Source organism: Lathamus discolor, chromosome 1 (genome assembly GCF_037157495.1).
Source record: "Lathamus discolor isolate bLatDis1 chromosome 1, bLatDis1.hap1, whole genome shotgun sequence".
Lineage (NCBI taxonomy): Eukaryota > Metazoa > Chordata > Aves > Psittaciformes > Psittacidae > Lathamus > Lathamus discolor.
Genome location: NC_088884.1, coordinates 67,536,670 through 67,561,213, shown reverse-complemented (window position 1 = coordinate 67,561,213; position 24,544 = coordinate 67,536,670). Strand labels below are relative to the sequence as shown.

Sequence of the window (24,544 nt, the reverse complement as noted above, 5' to 3'; positions counted from 1 at the left end):
CTACTGCACTAAAAAAATGCCAGAATTCTATGATTAATCTCTCATCCTTCACAGAAAACACCATTAAAAGCACTTCACAATTACTTAACTTGGGAAACAGGTAAGATCTTAAGGTAAGGGAGGTGCCTGGGAAGCAAGGGAATGGCAGTGAGGGTAAGGAACTGTTATAATCAGCTCAGAGAACAGACATGAAAGAGCACCTTCGCCTGCATGATTGCAAGAAAGAGAAGCAACTAGCTTGAGTAAGAAATGCAACTGAGCAGTGAAATGAAGGCAAGAGACCTTCCTGGGCTGTAGTTTATGGGAAAGGGTGTCAGCAAGAGTTAATCTGAAATCAAACACTTACCTCATCTAGACCTCCCCACTGCCATCAAATGGCAATGCACTTGGTGGAAATGAAATAAGAAATCCCAACCTCATCCCATTCCCTGGGTGCTAACTCCTACCTCTGTGCAGCTCCCTCCTTCTGCAGGGATATTTGCCCAGCCACACAGTGAACCAGATTAGGAAAATAACCCAGCTCAGTTGTTAACATGAGCAAATGCAGTTTGAGACAAACTGAATTCCCCACCATACAGTTCATACATGGCTATATGAATGCTGTGACAAAGGAGAAGACAGGAAAGAAGGGCAGTGGGGGAGCTGATGTGTGAGAGCAAAACTGCCACTTTCCACAGTGGTGCTGACTTAGGGCACACACAGCCCATGCTGGACCCACAACGAAGGAAGGTGAAGGACCAGAGTAAACGTTACAACCTTAGAAAACTGGGGCCAATTGTGGATACAGTTCCACCTTCTACCAGCCATGTCTGTTTGCGAAACACAGGAAAATGACAGCCCTAAGGGCTCCTGACAAGATTAATGTACTTATCCCCATATTTACATTTCCAGAAGACAGGGGATTGGAGATTACAATAACCTTGAACTCATCAGTATTCTTACAGGCAAAATTTAAGATACTTTGATGAATTTATTTATACGAAAGCTTACTATTAACTACTCTGAGACTTACGGTAAAAAACCCTTCAGATCCTTATGGACATGATCATGGCAATATGAAAAGAGATTTCTGCCACTGGTTTAGCTGAGAGAGTAATCAGGCAGTTGTAACAGCTAACAAGATTTGCCTTTCACTTCTAAACAGAAGGAATTGCTGTGCAAATATAAAAAAGTGCAGTCACTAGCCTGAACAGAATGGTAGCAGGAAAAACCCCAACCAAACAAAAAACCAGTTCTTGCAAGTTTTCTGAATGTACACAAAAGCACCCTGATTTCTGATAGATATGGGGAAGGTATTGGAGGTAAGGAGCCACAGAAGAAGGCAGGTGGAAACTGGAAACTCTCCCCAACTCACCTGTGCTTGCTTTTATTTCCATTCCCAGGAGTACACTTCCCCCCTCACCCCCGCTCCGACTGCTCTGTGCTGAGGCTGCCTTTCACCATCTTGTTCTGCAAGGAGGGAAGAGAGCAAGGAAGGAGGGGCTGACGAACCAGCAAGCCAAAAGGAGGAGGAAAAAGAAAATGAGGGAGAAAAGGAAGACAGGGGGAGGGAAAGTGAACATACAGAGAGTGAGAGAGAGAAAGAGAAGTCAGTATTGGAGCCAGACAGATTTTTCAGACAGAGTTTTCCCTGTGACAAAAGCAGGCAATTCTGAAAAAGTAAAGAGTTTGGGATAAGAAAGCTTGGTTAATTTTAAGAAACACAGAATTTAACACAAAAAGGTAGAACAAGCTGAGAAACATCACTTAAAATTGCCCCACAGATGGTTTAAAACAATCTAAGACTGCAGTGCCCCCAAAAGGTGAGGTACCCCCATCCCCTTTATATGCTACTCAGTGCCTTGGCTTCCTTATCCGTTCTGTTGCACCAGCACTTGATGCGGTGCAGACACACTGCTAGTTGGATTTGTGAGAGGAAGCTAACCCTTCAGAAGATGATTAGTTTTCAGACAGCGTTTTCCCTGTGATAAAAGCTGCTATTTTGCAAAAGTAGCACATTCAGGACATGGATGGTTGAAGCATCAATGCTGACAGAAGGAAATGGGAAAGCTCACTGGGGAGTACGGGGAAAGGCAGGACCAGTCCCTCTGGACTTAGCTTGCTTATGCCTGAAGTGTCAAGCGCAGTTAATGAGGCAAGAAGCACCTTTGCTCTCCAGGAGCCACTTATTATGATGAGGTGTATTTACTGATGTGAGGCAGGGACTGAAAAAGGGTAAGAGGCACTATACCGGGGGACTTACTTGTTATATTGTATTTATGAAGTTAGTTCTTCCACCCATTAACTAGAGAAGAATGAGGTATCAGACAGCTACTAAATAGCTACTAATGTTTAACTGGCATTACCTAAAAGCATGGGTTTAAATGGTCTAGTCTTTCTTCCTCTCAATTGCTTATATCATGCAAAAAACCAATGCAATTTCTTCTCCAGTCATTCTAGAGCAATAGCTTTCAACCCTCCTGTTACTGCCTTGCAACTGGCTGGTACTCCTCTTTCCAGCCACTACGATGGGAGGAGCAGGGTGACCCTACGTTCTGCCCTGCAGAAGGATCTGGAACAAACCAGCAATGATCAGTGAACTGCAGGACAAGGGCAGAGTCACAGCCAAGGCAAAGAAAACTCTGCTTGACTTCAAATAAAGGAGTCATGTCTTCACTGAGCAAAAGCCAACAAACTTCAGTGTCAAAGAAAGGCTGCTGGTGTTAAATTCCTTTGCGACGCAACACAGAAAATGATCTGCAGTGGGACAGTTTTGAATGAAGTTCAAAATTTTATTGCCTCATGAAGTACTTTTATCAATTTAATTGGCAGTTTTCCCCCTCCCGCTCCCAAGATTACTTTGGAAATCGATGGGCCTGCTCAGTATCTTCTTCGGGAGGCTGGAGTCTGTCGTTTCCTTCCGAGGTTCAAGCACCATAGCTGTAAGGACATATACAGCAGCACTGACCCAAGCTAGCTATGAAAAGCTTAACACTACGTTTCCCTGCAATACTTCAGGCAATAGGCAGCAAAAATAAAACAGCCTTCAAAGACATAACCTTCCTATTCTCTTTAGTCAAGTATCCAAATGTGCATTCCACAGTAAGGGGAGCTCACCCTTCCCATTTTTCCTCGGCAAGATCTGCAGGTTCATGTGGCATTAATGCATCAATTTAAGCCTGCTGCACATTTTTAACATTATTCCTCAACTGTGAAAGGAAATAAATTACGCTGTACATGATGAAAAGTAGGCCAGCTTTGGATAACAGCGTGAATGCCCTCAGAATCTTCCAGCACATTTAAATACATGGGTATAAATACATCATATTGTGGTAGAACATTCATAAAGGAACATGAGACTAATTCTTATATGTTCACAAAAGACAGATTAAAGATAATCTGTGAAGACAAAAGACCACCAGATGTCAGTCTAATTCTAGGCAGAGAAGAGATCTGCAGAAAAGACCTAACTGGAGACTAATCCCTGCTAGAAAGAAACACCATTCTTCCTTATTATCACTTACTTTCCAGCATAAGCCCTCCACACTCTTGCACAATTCCTGTTGTAAGCAACTGGTCACAAAAACCAGCCATTTTCTCCATACTCTGAGCATTTAAAACTGATGGAGAGTTTTAAGCTATTCACAGCCTCCCAGAGATATAGCCTCCCTTATAGTCTGGGAGGCATATTCCCAGCACTGTATCACATTGCTTATATGTGCAAGAGAGTTATGTACTGTCTGCCTTGTTTCCTCTTTCCATATGGACAGAGTAACAGCAGTCCAGCTCTTAGCACCATTCTGTTGGCAGGCTTCAGGAACACTCAGTAAAGCATGGCTGAGCCCTAGGCAGAAGCAGCATGCTGAAAATGAGGATGGGTCTTCTGAAGAGTCAAAGATCTACAGAACAACTAAACAGATACATTGAAGGCTGAGTGGTAAGTCTAGTTACTATCAACAGACTAGAACGAGGTGCTTCAGGTTCATCACTATACTGGTTCATGACGCAGTCTACGTGTTTCTAGAAGCCAGATAGAACTTTTCCATGAACCATTTTAATTCCTCCTTGCATCCGTAAATCCAAGGAGAAAAACTACCACCAGTTTCAATGTAGCACTCAAAGAGAAACAGTGAGCAATGTACTGATTCTATCACAGAAGACAGGAAATGAAGCCAGGTTTTTCTAAAGAATCATTAATGATCTAAAGAACAACTGAACAGATAAGGCAAAAACTTATCTTCTTAAACTCCCCGTATTCTTCTCAAGTTGATGTTTGCCCCCAGAATATACTACCAGCACACACCACAGAAGAACTGATCTAACGGCATCTGTGACTACAGATGTATCCAGGTATAAAATTACTAATCCAAGTTTAGACACCAGAAGAGGGCAGTAAAAAAATGGACCTGATGCAGGAGAGGATTCTTACCTTGTGCTTGGGGCACCTCACTGAGAAATTCTCTTCGTTTAGTAAACAATCTAAAGGAGAAGAAGAAAGCAATTTATTAGTTTTTTAATAAAACACAACTTGAATAATACATCACATGTTAATCTTGCCTCACAGGCATGTATTTTTCATTCCAAGATCTCTTGAAGGAATACTGTCTTATTAGCAGGTTCATCCCTTCCACCCCCAAAGTTTTAGCAAATAAAATTACTAAACACCCCAAGTGACAATGTTGCGTGGATTACCAAGACAAGTTCAAGCATCCCCAGTCTCCCTGATACTCTGTATGGAGCAAGAATCACAACAGCAAGTCTACAAATCCTGTATCCCAACCCCTTTCTGCTATTCCAGCCTTCCTTGCTACAGCACAAGATGGATGCATTCATCCAATCTGAACAGGTAATCCCTGCTCTATACTCCATAGGCAGATTGTTGCCTTTCATGCTTATCCCACAGCCCTGCAAACATCAAGGGGAGAAGGGGTGCAGGTCTCTAGGTATGGGTGTTTATGGCAGTTTATCTGCAATCCCAAATCCTCGTTATCAGTTTCCACTTTGATACTACATCTAGCAGTCAGGTCACTCATGCTGCTCTTGGATCTGCTTCTGTGACTTAGATCACAGAAACTTCATATATACAAGTAGTAGTTTAATTAATCATTTAAACCTATTAGGGACAGCAGAATGCCTACATAGAATTGCTTATTTAGGAACAAATTAAGCAATACTATCATTTGAAGAGCGTTTCTTTAGTGGCACTGCCATTGTAAAGTGTTGCTTCTCCCTCCCAGACTATGCCTCTAACACACGTCAAGTAGGTGGCTCCTGAAACCTCAGTGCTATGCCCACATCAGGAGCACCACAGGCCAGTTCTCTGCCTTCCATTTGTGTCTTCAGACACCCTGTATTCAGCCTCACAGCCAAGTGAAAAAGCAGCATTCTCCTGAGAGAATCCAGCTCCCTCCCCTGGACACATGGAACACCTCTCAACCAGCCCAAGGTTCTGACACTGTTCTTTCCTACCGCCCCATGTACCAAAGGCAAGCTGGCCAAACACTATCGGTGCATCAGTAGGATGGAGCCCTATTACCACCTCAGTGCAACCAACACCACTGAGAATTCAGCAAGGTGGCTGTGACCTCCTGCCTCCTCCAACCTACCCAAACAGCTAGCAAGTAAAGAAGCACAATGGTAAATAAAATGTGCTAATTTAAAAAGCTCTTAAGTATGCAGCATAACCAGTGCTACCTGCTGTTTCAATCTGCTGGAAGAGTTTAACAGACAGCAGGAGACTATAACTAAAGCTTGAGGGAAAAGCTTTCTAGACACCCAAGCTTTGGCAGAGCATCCCTCTGCTATGAAACGCTTATGTTTCAACACGAATGCCTCTGGCCTGAATCAAAGGGAAACAGCATGCAATGGGCTAAGATACTTGAGAGATTTTAGCAAAGGGGAGTAAAACCCTTAATCCTGCCACGGATAACAATTTCAAATGTAGTATTAGCAAACAACAGGGAATAAATAAAATGTTGCCTCATTATAAGGGCAGGAATTGTACATTTAGACTGCAGCATGAATTATCACTGCATAATACAGCAATCATCGAAAATATACAGAGCAATCATCAAAAACACACAGTACGTTAGAACAGGATGGAGTTTTCTTCTTTCTTGGAAACCCATCATTGGTAATGAACGCGCCTCTCTAGCTAGTACATCAGAAAGGAAGACTGTACCATGATCAGGGAGAACTGTCAGAAACCTCATACCTCATGCCTGATCTGCATATGGAGCTCTGTTTCTTTCTCAGGTTTGTCATTTTTGTTGCAGATACAAATACCAGATCCAATTAATAGCGATCTATTTGTTTCTAGTAAGGGACAACTATGAAAAATTTCATCAGCTCACTGTAGAAAATCAGCTGAATACCAATAAGGCAAAAATTGTTCATCATTACAAAGCTGGCCTGCATTTCGGTCAGCGGTTCCAAGTACTTTATATCACAGATTACAATTCATCATGAAGTCACAAGACACACAGCTATGATCAGCTCATTGTGGCAGAAAGGGAGGAAGAGACGAGACTTGTCCTTGTTTATACATATTTTTCTCCATAAAGTAGTCAGGGAAGAGCTAAAACATTTCTGATAGAAGCAATTATTCTTCTGTAAGCTTTACACTTTGTCTCACCCTCTGTGTTCTGCCTCTTACTCATCTTTAACAATACTTGGGAAGACGCAGGATTTCTGTTCTCTGAAAATTCATTCTATTTTTCTGCTAGTCTTTTCCTAATTTACAGTCAAAAATCTTTTGTATGTGAAACTGCCTCCGATCCATGTTGTGGAGACAAGTGTGCTGCAGCAATCAGGATCCGACTCCAGGTGGGGAGGAACAAGCAGAGGGAGAGGATATAAAATTTCAGAAAACAAAGATCCTGTTTCCATGGAGACATCCCTAGGACTAAGTTATCTTGAGACATCAGAGGCTCTTCATAAATTTGGACAGACGAAGCCAAACACAGACAATGTTAACCGCAGTCATTTCCATATAAAGATTACTTAAGTGGCACTACTGATCTTGATTTTTATGCAAATGGCTAAGAGGAATTCAGCTCCCTTGCACCCTATATTGCCAAAGACTACTTTCTATGAAAGGAGATTAAAAGGAAGGCTGAATTAGGCTATATAAAAACATCCATATGTACAAACTGGCAGCTTATGAAGCCACGTGCCTTGCATAGCAGTCAATTAGCAACAGCGGGGCAAAACCTGGCTCCTCACCAGGGTGCGACTGGAAACCAAGCATCGGCGCAGAAGCCAGAGCTCAGGGCACATTGCAAGGCCAGCCTTCAGTGCTGCAAGTAACTGAAGCCCTTTCCAGGTATTTCACCCTCCAGACCTTTATGGAAAATGTAGTGCCTTTCCAATGAGGCACAGTAACTGACAGGGTACTAACTTCTAACTCACACCAATGCAGAGCTAAAAAGACACTTCAGCTCACAATGCAACTGCCTAGCAGCACAATATGCATACTTCATCCCAGCTGAGGCACGGTCACTTCCAGAGATGTTACAGCCAAACACCAAGTGTTTATGACTTGATGTACCCTAAAAAACACTCTAAAAAAATATCAGAAAACACTTGCTAAAGATACAAGACCAGGCATACATATTCCAAAAGCCCAAAAGCCCTTGCAAATGTTAACACAGACTTGAGGACTCAGAAGAGATCTGTTTTCAGGACCTCAGTGAAGCAAGGTGGCAACACCTCCGAAAGCAGGATAGCCAACTTCAAAAGAAACCCAAAGAACTTGAGAAATATCTGCATCTGATTCACTACAGAAAGACAGCAGCACTGCATAGCCAGTAACAGGGGTTTATAGGTAGACAGCAGGCTAAGGAAAAAGAAAAGAATGCTGATGTACTTATCAAGAAAGCCTACATTTTTTGCTTGGCCACAGCCAAAACCCAAGTCCTATTCCATATAGCTTATTTCTTTTATACAGATTTACTGGAAGAATGGCTATAGATTAAAACAGCTTGATTACACCCACAGATATACCCAACTGCAAACAAGGTCTTTCACTGTTGTACCATCAGGCTGAAACTTTGAATGCTGAGAATCTACTTCAAGCTGGGTTCCATCATTTGTTTTGGTTGAAAACTGCAGCTGAAGCAGCCTAACAATTTTCTTGAGACTCTTTCTTGGGAAAAAAGTTATTCTGCCCCTATTAAACTTCTCTAGAAAGTTCTGGCATACCCTGCTTTTCAGTAGGACCTCAATTCTCAGGCATGTCCTTGCCAGCTTACCACAAAATCAGTAAATCCAACTCTCTGAAAGGAGCAATGGGAATTTTAATCTACATATCTTCAAGTGACGCTTCTGAAGCTTTTAGTAGTTAAATCCTTCAAAAATTCCTCCAAATACACTTTTGTTTGGGGGTAAACAGGTCTTTAATGTAAATGAACCTCTGGCCTCAGACTTAGGCACCCGACCCAAAAGCTCTGCAGCTGTTGGGGGACATTGCTAAGGCTAAGATAGGCAGAAGAAATGAGAAAGGCAGTATGGAACTGGGAAAAGAGTGGAGGCTAGCAGTATGAGGAGACCAGTGCTGGTAGAAGTTAGCAGGGAATTTAGGATGAGTGTGCCAGCAGGCTTCAGCCAGAAGACTGGAGCCTAAGAATTAGTGGGATAAGGCACAGAATGGTGAAACAGAGGAGATCAAGGGCAATATACAAGAACAAACAGGGAGTATCAGGGTTAAGTGCGACAAATGGCTAAGTTAGGAGAACCAAACAGGAATAAGAAGCCCAGAGAGGAAAAAACCTCAAGAGCTAGAAGCAAGAAAGGAGAGGAGTAGGTGATGCAAGAGCACAGAGGAGGACACCAGAATGACAGCTAGAAATCTGGGCAAAGGAAAAGTTAGAACGGAGTAGGGAGAATTGTGTCTTACAAAAGAGACTGGAATAAGAAATTTGAGATGAGGAACCTGGGACCAACCAGATAAAGAGCTTGCGGCTGGTATGAAGAGCCAGAGTGGAGAAAGTATCAGACACATCCAGACTGATGACGAAGAAACAAAAGGGAAGATGTAAACAGAAACGAAGAGAAGTTTTTGTTTTCACTAAAACCTACTCTTCCTGGAGCAAAACCAGAGATGTACCAGTTTTACCAACTCTTCTCCTATTATTTAAGTATGTATGCGAATCTCATAGTCCAAGTATCCCACCTCCATGCAGCTCTTGCAATATATTACTGCCGTATTACTCAAAGGAGGAAAACTAGCTTGGAATGGTGCACTCTGACAGATGGCCACATGACAACATGATGTCGCATAACAAAATTACAAGAAAATGAAGTAAGCACAGTCTTGGAACTTGAACACAAAAAGCTACTCTAAAAAAAACCCAAAAGCTCAAAGGCTGCAAAGTCAAGACAAATGGAAGGAAAAGCCAAATTAACATAGCCCTTTTCTACATATTATGGGTAGACATATTAGATTACATTTAATATGATGCAAATAGTATGATTATGTACTATTTCTTGCAGAGGACACTGCCTCTTCCGTGCATGACAGAACTGCTCTTGGGAATCAGTCATGATTGTTCAGTATATTTGTCATCTGGAGGATCCTACTGCATTTGCTGAAGTGGAGTAGAGTTAATGAGGAAGGTATATCTGAAGAAAAAGGACAATATCTTAATTTTGATACCTGTATTTATAACATGGAAAATGCAACATACTGTATCTAGTAACAAGAATTCATATTAAGCACCCCAACCTATTAGGAACATTCCCTACCATTTTTTTCATGGTATTATAAAGGGTAGGTCACAAACCAGAAACAAATTACTAAACACAATATGAATGCAAATCTCACGATTGTGTCTCTCAAATGGATGAACAAAAAGGTTGTTGATGTTCATAAAACTCTTAGGCATGACAGAGATGAGCATCACAGAAAATTTCACAATTCTACTTTCAGAACTGAGATGGACTCATACACAGCAAGTAAAATACAGAATCAGTGAGGACAACATATGTTCATGAATGAGTACTCTTCCATCCCGCAGGCTGAGGTAGGGCATTATGGAAGAAGATGTCAGTCTTTGATTAGGTAATTACTGTTTTATAAGGTACATTCATAAGAGACCAAAATCACACTTACAAGGGCACCCTTATTTGTGGCATTTTTTGAGCGTGTGATTTTTGCAACCCAAATAATATTTAACACCTTATTGCATGTAAAATCAAGCATTCTCTATCTATGTGGTACTAGTAGCATTCCACTGCAATACTAATTTAATTAAAAACATTTCTATTAGAATAAAATAAGGTGCTCCAATAGGGTGGGATTTCACAGTGAGAGGTGCGATGCAGTCATTCAGAAATGAGCATACCTACTTCAAATACCGTAAACACTTGGAAAACAGCGTAAAATAGCTGGTGAAACAAGTGAGCTGCTGTGGAACTGGGGTAACAAACAGGAAGCTTGCAATTATTTGCCAATCTAGAGTTGTAATCTTGAACCTTTACTGCTTGCTATCAAACTACGTACTGTATGATAGAAGTGAGTTACAGAGGACTGGAACAGCGGGATATTATTCATTCTAAGCTGGCTTTTTTTTTTTTTAACCCAAGAATAAACTTTATCTTCATTGAACCACTTTCACTATTGTACACAAAACGACAGCTCACAACCCCAGGCTAGGCAGAATACCATCCAAACCACTAGCTTGTTCAATGACAAAAACTGGACCTACTCAAGAGACTGGCTGAAATGCTTCTAAGGAGGGAGAAGGAAGGCTGTGCTGCAAGTGGTACTGATGATTCTACAAACCCTTTGCACTTGAAATCATTACTATGGCTATCCACAGGACTGTAAACCTGAAACAGCAGACACCTTCCTGGTCACTGGCACCCTTTTAACAAAGGGTTTCTAATTTTTGCAAGAAAAGAGTGGTCAGCTGTCATACTCTAGCCAAATATGAGCCACTGTAGCTACATTCCCCCAAACCGGGCTTCTTCCTGCACTTTCAGGTAGATTCTTTTTCATTACAAGTTCCATCTTGTCCCACTGCGTTATTTATCTGATGCCATTTCTCCCCATTTATATTACTATATCTTTATGGTAGGTGAAAAACTGAGAGGGAATAAAATTGTAAAGTACTTGAGAATTATTTTGTGTCGTGTGGTTTTGAATAAACATGAAATACAGTTGGCACGCCGTTTGTTCTTACCTGCATCGATGGCACATGGGTAATGGTATCGGAAGGAGCAGCCTTTGATGTAGCAGCCTAAGGTGGCTCCCGATTCCTGGCAATGGGAACATTTCTGAAAGGGAAACCAAGAAATAGCAATGAAGACTACAATCAACTTTCCAAATATCTTTCCAGGTATTTTCCTGGGAATTTCAGTTAACCCCATCTCAGCACAAATTTCTCAAGTATCACAACATTAGAACTGTATCTTTCAATGCCACATGACTAAAGGCCTTTTGAATAGGCAATAATATAAGCTCTTTCAAACAATAAACTTTTCAGGTGTACTAACCAGGTAAGAGATACCAAACCTTCAAACCAACCATTAAGAACTCGAAACACTTCTCAAATCTATTTCTCTGGCCCATGTTTCAGTACCTGACAATGACATCAGTGTTAAAATTGGCAAAGAGCTTTTTTTGACTCTACAGCAGCTTTAAAATGAGAATTAGCATGACAAAGAATGATTTAGGAGACACCATTAGTGTAAAAGTAATTTGGTTACATCATTTTCATTATCACTAAGCAGCCCAAAAAGATCAAGGCTAAGTTGAACACTTTTCAGAGGTGATTCAAAAAGGTTTATCTGGAGCAGGAGAAGATGCCATCAAGGAGAAAATAGCTCACAATCACAGAAATGGCACATCTCCAAAAGAAACACCTGCAATACTACAAGGATGTTCATACATTTATTGTCAAAGTAGTTAAGACTCATCTGATGTCCACGTTCAATTTTCATTACTTAAATCCCATTATCTCAACCGGTCAATGACGTATTTAACCATATTAACAGTGAGATGTAAATGCAGCAGAATGAAAGCCACTCACCCATTTACTTCATCCTGAATGACTTAAGGAATGACCTATGGAAGTTGGCCTATAGTGCACCTCGTTTAGACAGCAATTTTATTTCTTGAAGGTATACAGTGATTTTCATTAACTAATCTAAGATTCTGATGAAAACTGATTTCTGACAGGTTGACATTTTTCTCTTCTAAAGAGACAACAAGCCACATCTGGTAGAATGCACCAAAGGCTAAGAGAATGCTATTATTTAAAAATTAAAATGCAAATAGACTAGTATAAGAAAAAAAAAATGACCTACAATAACTTTAGAGTCACACACAGAAATTTTGGTTGTGCTGATAAACACAACTGAAAACAGAAATAAGGCCTTGTATAGCTGATACAATTCACCTTGAATTCAGGCTAAGAGACACTGCCTTTGGTCACTGACTGCGCATGGACAGATGATGACATGATCTAAACCCTCTTTTTCCTATTGGGAAAGCCAGTATCAAACTCTGTGCGCAGTATTAACACTATTAGCAAGTGACACCTGTACAGGTGTGCTCAAAACAGCAGTGTGAACCTGGCACTGGACAAACCATGGTCTTTTACCATACAGGGAGACGGCCACATCAAGCTAGACCACACTTCTTCACATCCCCAATGAACATACATGCTGCGGTGGAGGTCTGCCAAATAGATGTGGCCACAGCGAAGATCCTCCCTCTGCATAGTAATCAGGGCTTTGATTACACTATTTCAGAAACCACCGAGAATATATGACAGTTACTGCTTTTCCTACTCTTCTATGCTATGCAGGGATGACTACAGTTTGTATTTAAATGACTGAATGAGGATGAAAGCAAAACTAGCTCCAGCCATAAACCAGGTGGCCTCCTTCAAATCAAAGCAGATGCAACTAACAGAAAAGCTTGTGAGATGTCAGTTCTCATGACACCTACAACTGCAGCCTTGAATACTGCCTTCTCTTTTTGGTTACGCCAAAGCATTGAGAGCCTGATCTCCAGCGCTCCCTACTTAAACTGCGTCCATCTTCTAAGCAGAGAATGTGTATCATGACAAACTACTGCAGTATTCATGATGTAAGGAAAGTGTCCTGAGGCCTAGAAAGGGACACTCAAGCAGCCTTACTCTTGCCTGTCAGAACATGAATGCTAGTTTCCAAAGCTAAAAAAACCCATCTAAACCAATATTTGAATGTATACCAAAGCGTATGGACCCCCAGCCAAACTGCAATGTAATTCTCTTTCTCATGGGAGTAAAACCAAGTTTCATGTGTAGAAAAGTATCTCTTCCTGGCTATGAAGTCAACCCTGGAAGAATATTAGGTACTGGCAATAGTCTTAGATTCACCTATGCCAAATATGCACAAAGTGCAGCTTGAAGAGTTCTGAACCAAAGCTCTTTACCCGTACACTTTATTCTTTTAGATGCGGCTGACTGAGATTAATTATTCCAACAGGACAGAACCCAAATTGTCTAATCTTTTTGAAGACAGATATGATTTTCTAGGTTTATTTCTCAGAGGCATTCTGTCCTCCCCATTTTATCTGGAATGTGAAGTAACACCGCACTGTTGCAACAGAGGAGGCCATTCTTCCCAGGAACACTCTGTCCTGTACAGAGCAGTCAGTAAGAGCATAAGAACTACAGCAGCAGAGATTAAACTGCAGCTGCGTGAAATATTTGTTAACACTGAAAAGGCATGTCTTAGAAGAGCGTTCTGTGTGATACAGCTGAAAACAGGACGGCAAAATTTTTGATACTTTTCCAAATGTTAATTTAAGTCTTTGAACTTACTCTGCTCAGTCTAGTTCATCTTGCTATTCTGAAACTTGAAGAAGAAACACGACAGGCATTCTGAACAATTTCACATATGCCTATGGTGTTCAGCTGAGAATGGGTACCCACTACTTTCAAATGGGTTGTAGTTAGGGCTGATTAGACAGTAAAAGCGGGTAGTTAAGATGCCAGAGATTAAGCATCAAGCCTTCATTTCCCTTTTTTTAGCCTGCCAGACCAACCAGATTATTACCAAGGTTACCTGCAGCTACACCCACAACAGCAGTTCCCCAGCGACTACTACACCACTGACTGCTCAAGGCAGAGATCATCTGCTGCTGCTGGCTCCCCTGCTGCTGAACAAGTCTCCATTCTGGCAGATGCTTCTGCTTTTCACAAGTCACTGACAGTCTAATGGCCCCATTTTTGCTACCTCCTGGGACCCCCGACCATCTGCTTCTTTCAGGGGAAGCTGGGGGAACCACATACACAATAAGTACTCTCTTCTTTCGAGTTCTTCCTTCTTGACACAGTACAGTGATTGAACAAAGCAGACACCTTACAAAGCTGTATGGTTCTAAACCAACTCACGAGTCTATCATTAAATCTTTGAAAGAGACTATCATCAAGTAATGCCACATGGATTCCAAATATATCCAGGTGTTTCTAGAAAGACAGAGTAAAGTGATTAAAAAAATGTCTGCATGGTCTCAGTCTGCTTTTGCAAGACATCGCTGTTGTGCTTTGAAAGATAAAACTATGCACAGATCCTGCTGGTACTTTCTATGGCTTTGGTTAGAACCCTTATCTTACGCATTTATGTTTCAAAACAAAGCAAAAATCACACCACAATTAGAAAACATTCTAAAGACAAAATGAAATAGTGGAACTTCGTACAGGAAATATGTGAATTGGGCTTAATGACCACTAATTGTTCTCTTTGGTCCATGAGCAAATTTCCAGCAAACTCCATCGCCCTGCAGCCATTCAACCAGCAGATGGTAGCAGCCTGCTTGTCACTTGTAAAGGAATTATAGCATTCTTAGCCAGGGAAACAGCACTCAGGCTCTCATGGGAAGAGAAATTCCTTTTGCCCAGTAAGCAGCCTGCTTAACCTCCCCTGCTTTAAAGAGCTGAAGGCTGGTACTTGGAGTGTGCTCCCAATGGGATGTGCCAATGGATAGTAATCATTGCCAGGCATCTAATCAACTCCTGGCTTAAATTAAAAAAAAAGAAAAAAAAGGAAAGAAAAAAGTAGGGGTGGGGGGAAAGACCATACAGCAGAGACTGATTCAGAGGTCCTATCACCACAATTCATCTCTGGCCACAAGGCACATATATCTCATTTAGAATAGGCTGGAGAGACTGAAAAGTGCCATTTAGAAGAGACACTCCATCCCTTGAACTAAATTATCAATAGCATTAAAGCCAGATACATTGTCTCTACCTCTCCATGCTATTAGCAGCCCATTTCTTCCTTGCAACAGCTCATCATTCTCTGTCTACCAAAATGAAGTAACACCCAACCTGGAGGCGTGAACAGTTGGGGGAGAGCTACCACAGCGACAGCAGAGTTGCTCTGATTCATTCCAAATGCTAAACCATCCACTAGTTCTATTTCTTTTGTTTCAAGGTTGTGGGTTCTTTTTTCCCTGCCATTTGTATTCCTTTATTTCTACAGGAGTAAACTCTGTGGAAAGCACATTGTTCTAAATGTAATAAATAGAGGTGTGGATTTTGGGTTTGGGGTTTTTTTTTCCTCCCTCAGATTTGTATCCTGCTCCACCTAGGTGTTGTAACACAAGTGTGTCCTGAGCTACCCACCTTCCTCCTCCCAGTCAAGCACAAGCTCTCATACTCATGAAAAGAAGTGCCCCAAGTTGCTCATGTAAAATACATACACCTTAACTTTCCTCTTCAGCTGTACATTGACAAGAGATGATGCCTGTGTAGGTGTACTGGAATCCCACAGTGGACAAGGTTTTGCTGGTGGGAGGATGGGAGTTGCCAAACTAGCCCTTCTGACATATTCTGGGTAGCAGCAGGATCAGTTGATGAGAAGCAGAAATTAACTCCTGCCTAACAGCAATATAAGGTGTTTTCAGATGATTCTTCCATTATCTTTTTGGTGGAACAACTACAAAAGCAGTTTAACCGAGGACATTCATGACAGATGCAACTATATCGTATTTTCTACGTGTCTATAATCTGAAGAGTCTTTTAATACTGATCGGCTGCTTCTTCCAGCTTGCACACCTACACCCCACACTCAGGCCTCATTCTAATTTCCCTTCTTCCAAGCAGCAGTTTTTCTTTTGCTTTATGTTTTCTTCCCTTTTCCCTTTCTTCACTTTCTAGGCACACCCTTGGTTTTCCTCTTCTTGCACAGCAGTGTCAAGAATGCACAAACAGAATAAAATGGAAAGCAACTACTAAAGGTTACTAAAAAAGGAAAGGCAAGCAAAAAAATGAAATACATGTGGCATTAATTACACAGGTACAAGTCTTCACTTCACATGTTATATGCATTTTTCATACGCTCTCCCTCATCTGTTTAAATTATAAGCTTTTAGGAAAATAATTGCTTCTGCATAATTGCACTGCACACATGCAGATGTAAGATAATGAGGATTTCAGAGTCAGCTGCAATATTAGGAAGGAGGGCCTTCTGACTATTTCTGGTTAAGCAGTTGGCAGGCTATGCAGAGGCTCAGCTTTAATATCCAGGCGAAAGGGCAACAGAAGCAGCAGGCAGCCACATTCTCTTTCCTGGAAAGCGGGATGCGGAGACAGCTTACTCCAACTAGCTACAAGGAAAGCTAAACCCAAGAACATTTGGACTGCTGCGGGAGAAAAGAGTAAGTGGTTATTTTGGAAGGCTGCTACAGAAAGGGACTGAGATGAACAAGAGCAGGGTGAGCAGACATTTTTAGGAAGCAGAAAACACCACTGCTGCTCCGATATGCAGATACCAGTTAATGAAAAAATTTGCTTATGTGACTGGGGCTAGAGAGTAACAACCAGTCCTGAAGGATACAGAATTATTAGTTTGCATTTCCTGTCAAACAATTGAAGTTCTCCAAAAAACCAGGCACAGAATAATAGAGAAAAACACAAACCCCACAATTAAAAAGATAAAAATCCTTTAAACCTGCATTATTATAAGGGATCTCTTGCCAATGATGATATACTCCTGCAGCAAGGAAATAAAGTAATAATAAAAGGAAAATAGTCACTGAAGTAAAACTGGGCAGCTATCTTCAAGCTAAGAAACTAAGGAGAAATTTAGATTCCAAGATTTCAGCAAAGAGACAAATCAATGATCTGGAAGACGCTACACTAATAAAGCTGCATTAGGAACCACAGTGAAAAGTCAGAACTGCAGTGCTGCACAGGCTGCTGAAGCACAAAGGGAAGCTGCAGCTCAAAATGGATGGCATGGAAAAAAAATAAAAACCCACAAGAACTGAAAAATGTCTTAAAAAAGGGAAATGCTATTCAATACACACAGAACTGATTAAAGTACAACAGAAGCACTTCAAATGAAAAACAGAGCATTCTATTTCCCTTGACTTGGAAGAAAAAGAGAGAATAACAAGAACAGAAATAAACTGCTCGTTTTGACAAGGAATGGTTTGCCAGCAGAAATTTCTAAGGTCTTATGCAGACACGTCAGCTATTCAGCTGTACTTAGAGACCCTCAAAGAGGGGGGTGAACAGTAAGGTGTGAAAACTTGTGAAGTTTGTGAAATTATCCAAGGTAAGTCAGATCTCAAACTGGTGGCAAACAGCCACAGAAACATCTCACAATCCTGGATAACTGCATGATAAAAGGGAGATGAAAATTAATGTTGTTAAGTGCAAAGTGATACACATGGGGGAAGGATTTTTACCTACGCACACACATAATGACAGACTTTAAATTAGCTTTTACTAATCATGGGAAGGTATCAGTAGTCATCCTGGACAAAACCATCACACAGTCCCTGCAACCGCAGAAACAAAGCCAGAACCTAAGAAGTTATTAGAAAAACAAATCAATAATGAAACCCAAATCTTCATTATGTCTATCTGTTACTGTCGTAGCAGCACTGTGACATCTGAATATGGTGTGTGGTTCTGGTCACCCTACTAAAAAAGGATCACAGATCAGAAAAAAAACCCAAACACACTGCGGAAATAACATAAAGAGCTTCCATATGAGAAAAAAGTAAGTATTCTGGAAAAGAGGCAACTGAAGGCGGACTGAGATCTACAAAATCAAATACAGTGGGCATAAGAGAATAATTCTTGGCCATTTCCAAAAAGGAAGTGTAAATTACAAGTTTAAATCCATGATAAATCAGCTTCCATTTTTTTTCTTTTTCCCTTCACACAACAACTAATTAAACTACAAAAGTCACTGCCAAAGAACACTGCACTGGGAAAAAGACAAACGAGTTCAAAACCAGATTAGACAAATTCATCAAGGATAGGTATGCCACTGCCAGTTAAACACAGTGATGCAAAAGAGACTACTCTAAAGCTGTGATTGCTGAACGGAGGGAGAAAATATGAAAGCAGCACTCTGTACATGCCTGGCTTCCTATACATCTCTGAAGATAAGTGCTCCTGGCCACTCCTGGCCTCTGCTGGCCACCACAACAAAACATACTTTTGCACCTGCCTGGAATGGCAGTTGTTTTGTAGATCAAGATATTTGATTGTGAAATTCCACAGTGAACAACAAAAACCACCTCACAATTACTAAAAAGTATGCACGCACCCAGAAATTAGTGTCAGGTTACAAGTTTTTAAGCCTCTTCAGTCATACCTCCAGAACAGGAAGGCTGAGCTGAACTGTAACACCATATCAAAGAGCTGAAATCTGATCTAAGCAATAAATTCATGTTCACTACTCCATACAAGCCTAAGTGTTTCACTCACTTGGTGGAGTGATCAAAGGCTTAAATGTGTATGAACATACTCTAGGAGACGAGACTGGGGAAAAGCTGAAAAAGTCATGGAGGATGATGAACCATCCCTGCCTCTCGCACAACGGAAGGAGAAAAAAACCTAAATGAAATAAGGACCAAGCATATCTGAAACAGATTATAGGTTTGATACTTCAGGAGTAAACTGATGTTAACTAAAACCTATTTAGCAAAATTAACTAAACCCAGAAACTATGAACGGTCATGAAAAAGCATGTTTAATTTCAAATTAAGCAGGCTGATGAGTACACACCTTTGCAGCCATATTTTCAAAAGGGTATTAAAGTAATACACAGACTACCAAGTCCAAGAAGAAATGCGTAAATCTTGTTTCCTTTGATGACAAAGAGCCACCCTGAATGAGAGAAACGTTTCAGACAAACACTTAGATGTATATGGATTTGAATTTGCTAACGTATGCCAGTCTAGCAAAAAAAAAAATTACACAGTTTATGTTATCTTGGCTATTCATTTGGGGGATTAAATGTGCAACAATAAGTGCAATTTAGTTACCAAAAGGTCTGAAAGATAGAAGAACAGAAGAAAAGAGGAAAAAGAAATTCAAATTTTCCAGCAGTGATTATGCGATAAGGACATACAGAGTTGTGGGAACAGCAGAGTCAATAAGAGAGAGCGTTCACGCCAGCTGGGTTTTGTGCCAGTACTAGGTTTCTTTCCTATCTTAGGTAGTGATTACAGAAAATATCCAAATATATAGTGAATTTCCATTTAGCACAAGGTCTATCACGTGCTGTGTAAAACGACAGCATGTGGTTGCCTTAAAACAAAGCAAATAGCTGCTATAAGGGAAGAGGGTTTGGATAAATTAGATAATTACCAAGAGCTCCCCCCTGTAAAGCAAAACCTTTGAATATCAATGATTACACTGATAAAAAAAGGATAAAACTGACACAAACAAGTAAATGCAAACAATTCCAGGAATTTGTTTTCAAGAAGCGAAGTGCATGATGGAACCAGTTTTTCTCTGGTCAAAGAAAAAAAGAGATGATGCTTCTTATCTCCTCAAAGAAAATAAAGGTCTAGCTCATTAAGGACACAATCACTACGTTATTAGTGGCAGTGGATTCAGTAGAAGCAAAACCTTTGTAAAGGCTTTTAAAAAAAGGAAATGTTTTTGAGCAAAGTGAACAGTAAATGTTAAGAGATTCTTACAAGATACTAAATACCCATGCAACCTGGCAGGAAAAAGGGTGCAGCACAAATCCACCCAGCCAACAACTCAAAGACTTGTAACACTGAACAGAAATAAACCATTTGTCATTATTTGTACTAATCTGTGCAAGTCCTAGTCATAAACAGAGCCCCACTGTGCAAGACACTTCAGTAATACAGAACAAAGCGTTGGTGGATGCAAAGGGATGAAACAGGAATAGTGGGACTGAGCCAGCAGCATTAGGCAGAGTCCATCACAGCAGCAGGCTAACCATATCCAATCGTTCAGCAAAAATCCCAGACAAGAAAGGCTTTGAAGAAATGCGTGAAAGAAAACAAAGGTAAACACGCAGGGTGTTGAAAGTGAGGCACTTCATTTGGGAAATTATAAAATTAGCCAGGATGCACTGAGAGGAAGCAGATCGTAAGTTCTTGAAACTGAAAGAAGAAAAGCAGCAGGATGAAGGCACATAAAATAATGATGAGTAACTTATGCCTGAGCATAAGAAAAGAGGAAGTCAGCAGATGAATGTGAGAGAAGTAGGCATTTGAAAATTATAGTTTAGAAAAAAAATGTTTGTAACAGCATTCCAAATGGATGGTTGCTCATTAATACAAACATCAATTCCAAAATTACGGTCTAAAGAGCTGCTCCTATTGCACAATCAAACGACAGCCCACTGCAAGCAAGAATAGGTGGAAAAGGTACAATGCTAATCTTACTAGAAAACTATCAACTAGAGAAAAGGCAGCAAATAAATATACTATTGAATACTGTTAAAAAGAGAAGGATGAGAAGACAACAGATCCTCCAGAAGGATGCTGGAGCAATAGCTGGCAGCAGAGCTATAATAAGGAGTAGCAAATTGCACACAAGTATTCCTGAGGTCACTGGGGGTGGTTGCTACAACCCAGGAAAAGAAGAGCAACAACAGTAGATGAAATTAATCCAAGAGGTAAAGGTGCAGTGCTTGCAGAAGGAGAAATGCCTGAGAGTCAGTACAACTCTCTTTAGCGATAAGCTGTCAAGTAACACACCAGTGTTAAAAAGAAAATTGGAAAAAAGAAGCTCATGAACTACAGCAATAAATAATCACAGCCGAGGAAAACTAAACAAATCAGTAACACACACTGATGAAATTATCTCATATACAGCGGAGGTACTGTACATAAAATCATGTTTGCTGGCCAAAAATCTGAACGGGTTTTAAGAGGAATATGTTCTTGTACTATTCAATAATCATCAGGGAAAAACCCTATAAACCATAATGACATATGTGCTGCCTAAACTGCCCATTACAATAATAGCTACTTCTCATGAATTCTAAACTGAATTTATTCAAAAATATCTAGGGTCAGGAGGCTTGCCAGAGACACATGACCCAGGAAAACTTCGCATGAGCTAGTAGCAGTTTAGAAGCAGCAGCAAATATAAATAGCAGCAGAAGTCCAAGGCCGGATGGCATTCCAGCTGGATATTACAAAGCCGCTGAGGCAGTGTCAGTAGGTTCCTTAAAGGACAGACTTAATGTTGTTCTCCTGGGGGAAGAACTTCCCCTGACAAAGGATTAAGAAGCTGTCTGGTTCTCTGAAGGGAAAATACTTCACAAAGATCTCTTGGGCTCAGAACACTGCTGAATCACGGTAAAAGCGATAATATCTAACTATTTGCAAGCCAGATCTTCAGTTTTTATAAATCGAGATCAATCTATGATAACATAAAAAGGACTGCTATAAGCCATGGACAACTACAAATATGTCACTGTGCAAGATCAAAGAGAAATTTCAGTCTTCTTCCCACCTGAGGCAGAAACTGAAGGATACAGGCATTTTTGTTTTGTTTTTCGTTTATTTCACACAGACACACCCTCTTCTCACTTCCTATTCCTCCACCTTCTGGAGGCTGTAGCCTAAAGAGCGTAAGTCAGCAGTAAAGTCTTTATTAGACAGCTTCAGAGACTCAGAACAGAAAATTCTTCTTCTGGCATTGCCGTTGAAGTTAATTTGTCCAGAAAATGGAATTTATTGGTAACTATCCAGTTATCCTGGGAACTGCCTCTGAAGATTTCTGCTTAGAGGAATGGTACTAAGAGGTACCACTAAAGAATCCTTACTCTCCCCCCCAATGATAATGTGTGACACTTCAAAGGAGGAATAATTAAAGTACAGGAGTTAAGACTGCACTAAAACCTCATAGAATAGTTTTATGTACCTATAACGTGCATACTGGATTTTTTCTGATCTAACCTGAACAGTTTTCTGATACCTAGGAAAAGAAAAACAACCCGCTTGTTTTGCTGGAAAGCATCGGTTATGCACTGTGTCACTTCTGAAATTTTAGTGATAAAATTTAACTTGAAGGGTTATTCTCCCAGAAAACACCTAGCAAACTTAATAATGAATGTACATATGGTGCCAGTACATTCAAGTTAGGATCTTCAGCATTTTAGCTTTCTACCAGAAAGAAGAAAGCCACCATGAGATGAACACCTTGTGTGGATCTGACTCTAAATGATACATGAACAAACTTTAACTTCGCTTCCTCCCATTATATCTATGCAATTAAAACAGGCAACCTTGTATCAGCTCCTTAGTTTTCTCACTGAAGAAGACCTGATCATTCAAAAGCATACTGTACTTTCAATTTTCAAAGCACCCTACAAATTTGTCTTAATGGTCATAAAATAAGTGGTTTTAACACCTGCTTTACAGATCAACTGTCTTGTCAAAGGCCACAGAGGAAATTTTTGATAGCACAGACAAAAGCCTGAAAAGTTCACAGCTCTCAAACCTGAGCACATGAAGTTGCCTTTCCCTCCCATTCCCACCCCTTCCTTTTCCCCGCTTTCCCCCTGCTTTTAAGTTTCCCACTGAGCAGCAGCGCCCTTCAGACAAAGTCCCCATTTCAAGCGATTCATGTCAGGACACCCTCCTCCTTCTTTCCATTCCTTAGTAGTAAGTCTTTTATGAAGATGGACAGTCTCCTTTAATCATCAATAACTTTCTGAAACTTAGCAAGTGTGAGCTCTCAGCAAGAATAAAGGAGTCAGAGGTGCAAGAAAAGCTGCAATTAACAGCAGTATAGTGCAAAGTACCAACAAACCCACATTTTGTGAAATGACTACCCATGAGAAAAACACAAACACAGAGCTGAGAGCTAAGGGAGCTAAGCATAAATCAAAAGAATATCAAATGGAAGGAGCTAGAAACATAAAGAAAAAAAGTCATTAGCAAGCAAAGAGTGCACAACCAGTTTTTAACACCAAACTTCCATATTTTCTCAAACAGCAGGAAAGCTTAAGACAGAAAATCAGCTGGTTGAGGCAAGACATAAGTGTGTTCATGCTATAATCGGTTGTGCAACCAGACCTCCTCAAGACAAACACACTATTTTTACCACTAGCAGCTCAGGTACTGACAAAGGGTGCAGCTGCAGCACACAGAGCCCTGGGTGGGCTTTGCCACTCAGTAGTCTCTGTGTCTTGAACAGGGGTGGTATTTTATGCTAAGTCCTACCCTGTTACGTCTACTCTTACTAAGATTTCACAGCTGAAGACAGCCTAAGTATATCTTCATGGTTAAAGAAACTCCCTGAGCACTACCAGAATTTCTCAAAAGAACCTGCAGGTATTTTAGTCCTTTTAGCTGAAAAGAAGTGCCTGCTTTAGGTTACTCCAGCTAGCAAAGCAGCCTAGAGGAGGGGAGGGAGCATTCAGTCCCTAGTGCTTCTAGACTGTGGATAACACTAACAAAAATCCCCTACCTTTTCAAAGGTCTAGACAAGTAGATGGTTGTGCTTAACCTAAGTAACAAATGCCGCAAAGCTGTATACATTTGAGAACCACCCTAGGCAAATTTTCAAATGTACCTTTTACTGTATCTGCTAGTTTGTGTAACTAGTAATGTTCTGGAAAACTTTTCTATCTGAAGTCGTCACCTTGGCTGGTCCATTCATTTCCAGACCACTTTAAGACATCGGTTTGTACTCTCACATCCTGCTGCCCCTCTACCCCCAGCAGATTTCCCTGTATCAGTACTGACACTAGGAGCCAAGAAAGCTGGTCCAGCCAAAAAATTAGCTTGATAAAAATGAGGGCAGGCATGTGTGTGTAGAATTTGCTGGCCAGATCAGCTGCCTGACATGGTTCAGTCACAGTGCAGTTGTGCTGGCAGGTCACTTCAGTGTTGGCAAAAGGGAAGGTGTGAGGGAGAAGAATGGCTTCTAACAACTCTAATGTAGCCTAGATAAAATTACTGCCATATTTCATCTTCACAACAGACTTCTCAATGGAACAGAAGTGCTTTACAAGGGACACTTCACTTTTTTTGTACCTTTAACAGCAGAGGAGCCTTGAACTTTTGCTACATTCCTGCCTCCCTCTACCCTCATCCTATTCCAGTTCCCCAAGCCTAATGTCTAATCTAAACCCCTCCTCTGTCAGTTTAAAGCCATTCTCCCCCCCATGTCCTGTCGCTACATGCCCTTGTAAAAAGCCCCCTCCAGATTTCTTGTAGGCCTCCTTTAGGCACTGGAAGACTGTTCCAAAGTCTCTCCTGAGCCTTCCCCTCACCAGGCTGATTGAGCTCAACTTCCTCAGCCTGTCGTCATAGCAGAGGCGCTCC

At 40.9% G+C, this 24,544-nt stretch overlaps 1 protein-coding gene across 9 annotated transcripts in view; it reads right to left on the bottom strand.

The window, feature by feature from the left end:
• Positions 1 to 24,544, bottom strand: part of TCF20 (transcription factor 20) — a 128,852-nt gene that overhangs the window by 3,899 nt on the left and 100,409 nt on the right. For 5 of the 9 annotated variants that reach the window (XM_065676823.1, XM_065676813.1, XM_065676833.1 and 2 more), the window contains 3 exons: positions 11,163 to 11,256; positions 4,409 to 4,458; positions 1,355 to 1,482 (listed from right to left, as the gene is read on the bottom strand). In XM_065676823.1, the coding sequence (XP_065532895.1) occupies positions 1,399 to 1,482; positions 4,409 to 4,458; positions 11,163 to 11,256 (228 nt within the window). In that variant the 3' untranslated portion in view covers positions 1,355 to 1,398. Of the gene's footprint in view, positions 1 to 1,354; positions 1,483 to 2,750; positions 2,920 to 4,408; positions 4,459 to 11,162; positions 11,257 to 24,544 lie in introns of those variants that run through there. The other 4 variants (XM_065676881.1, XM_065676872.1, XM_065676862.1 and 1 more) reach the window with 4 other exon arrangements.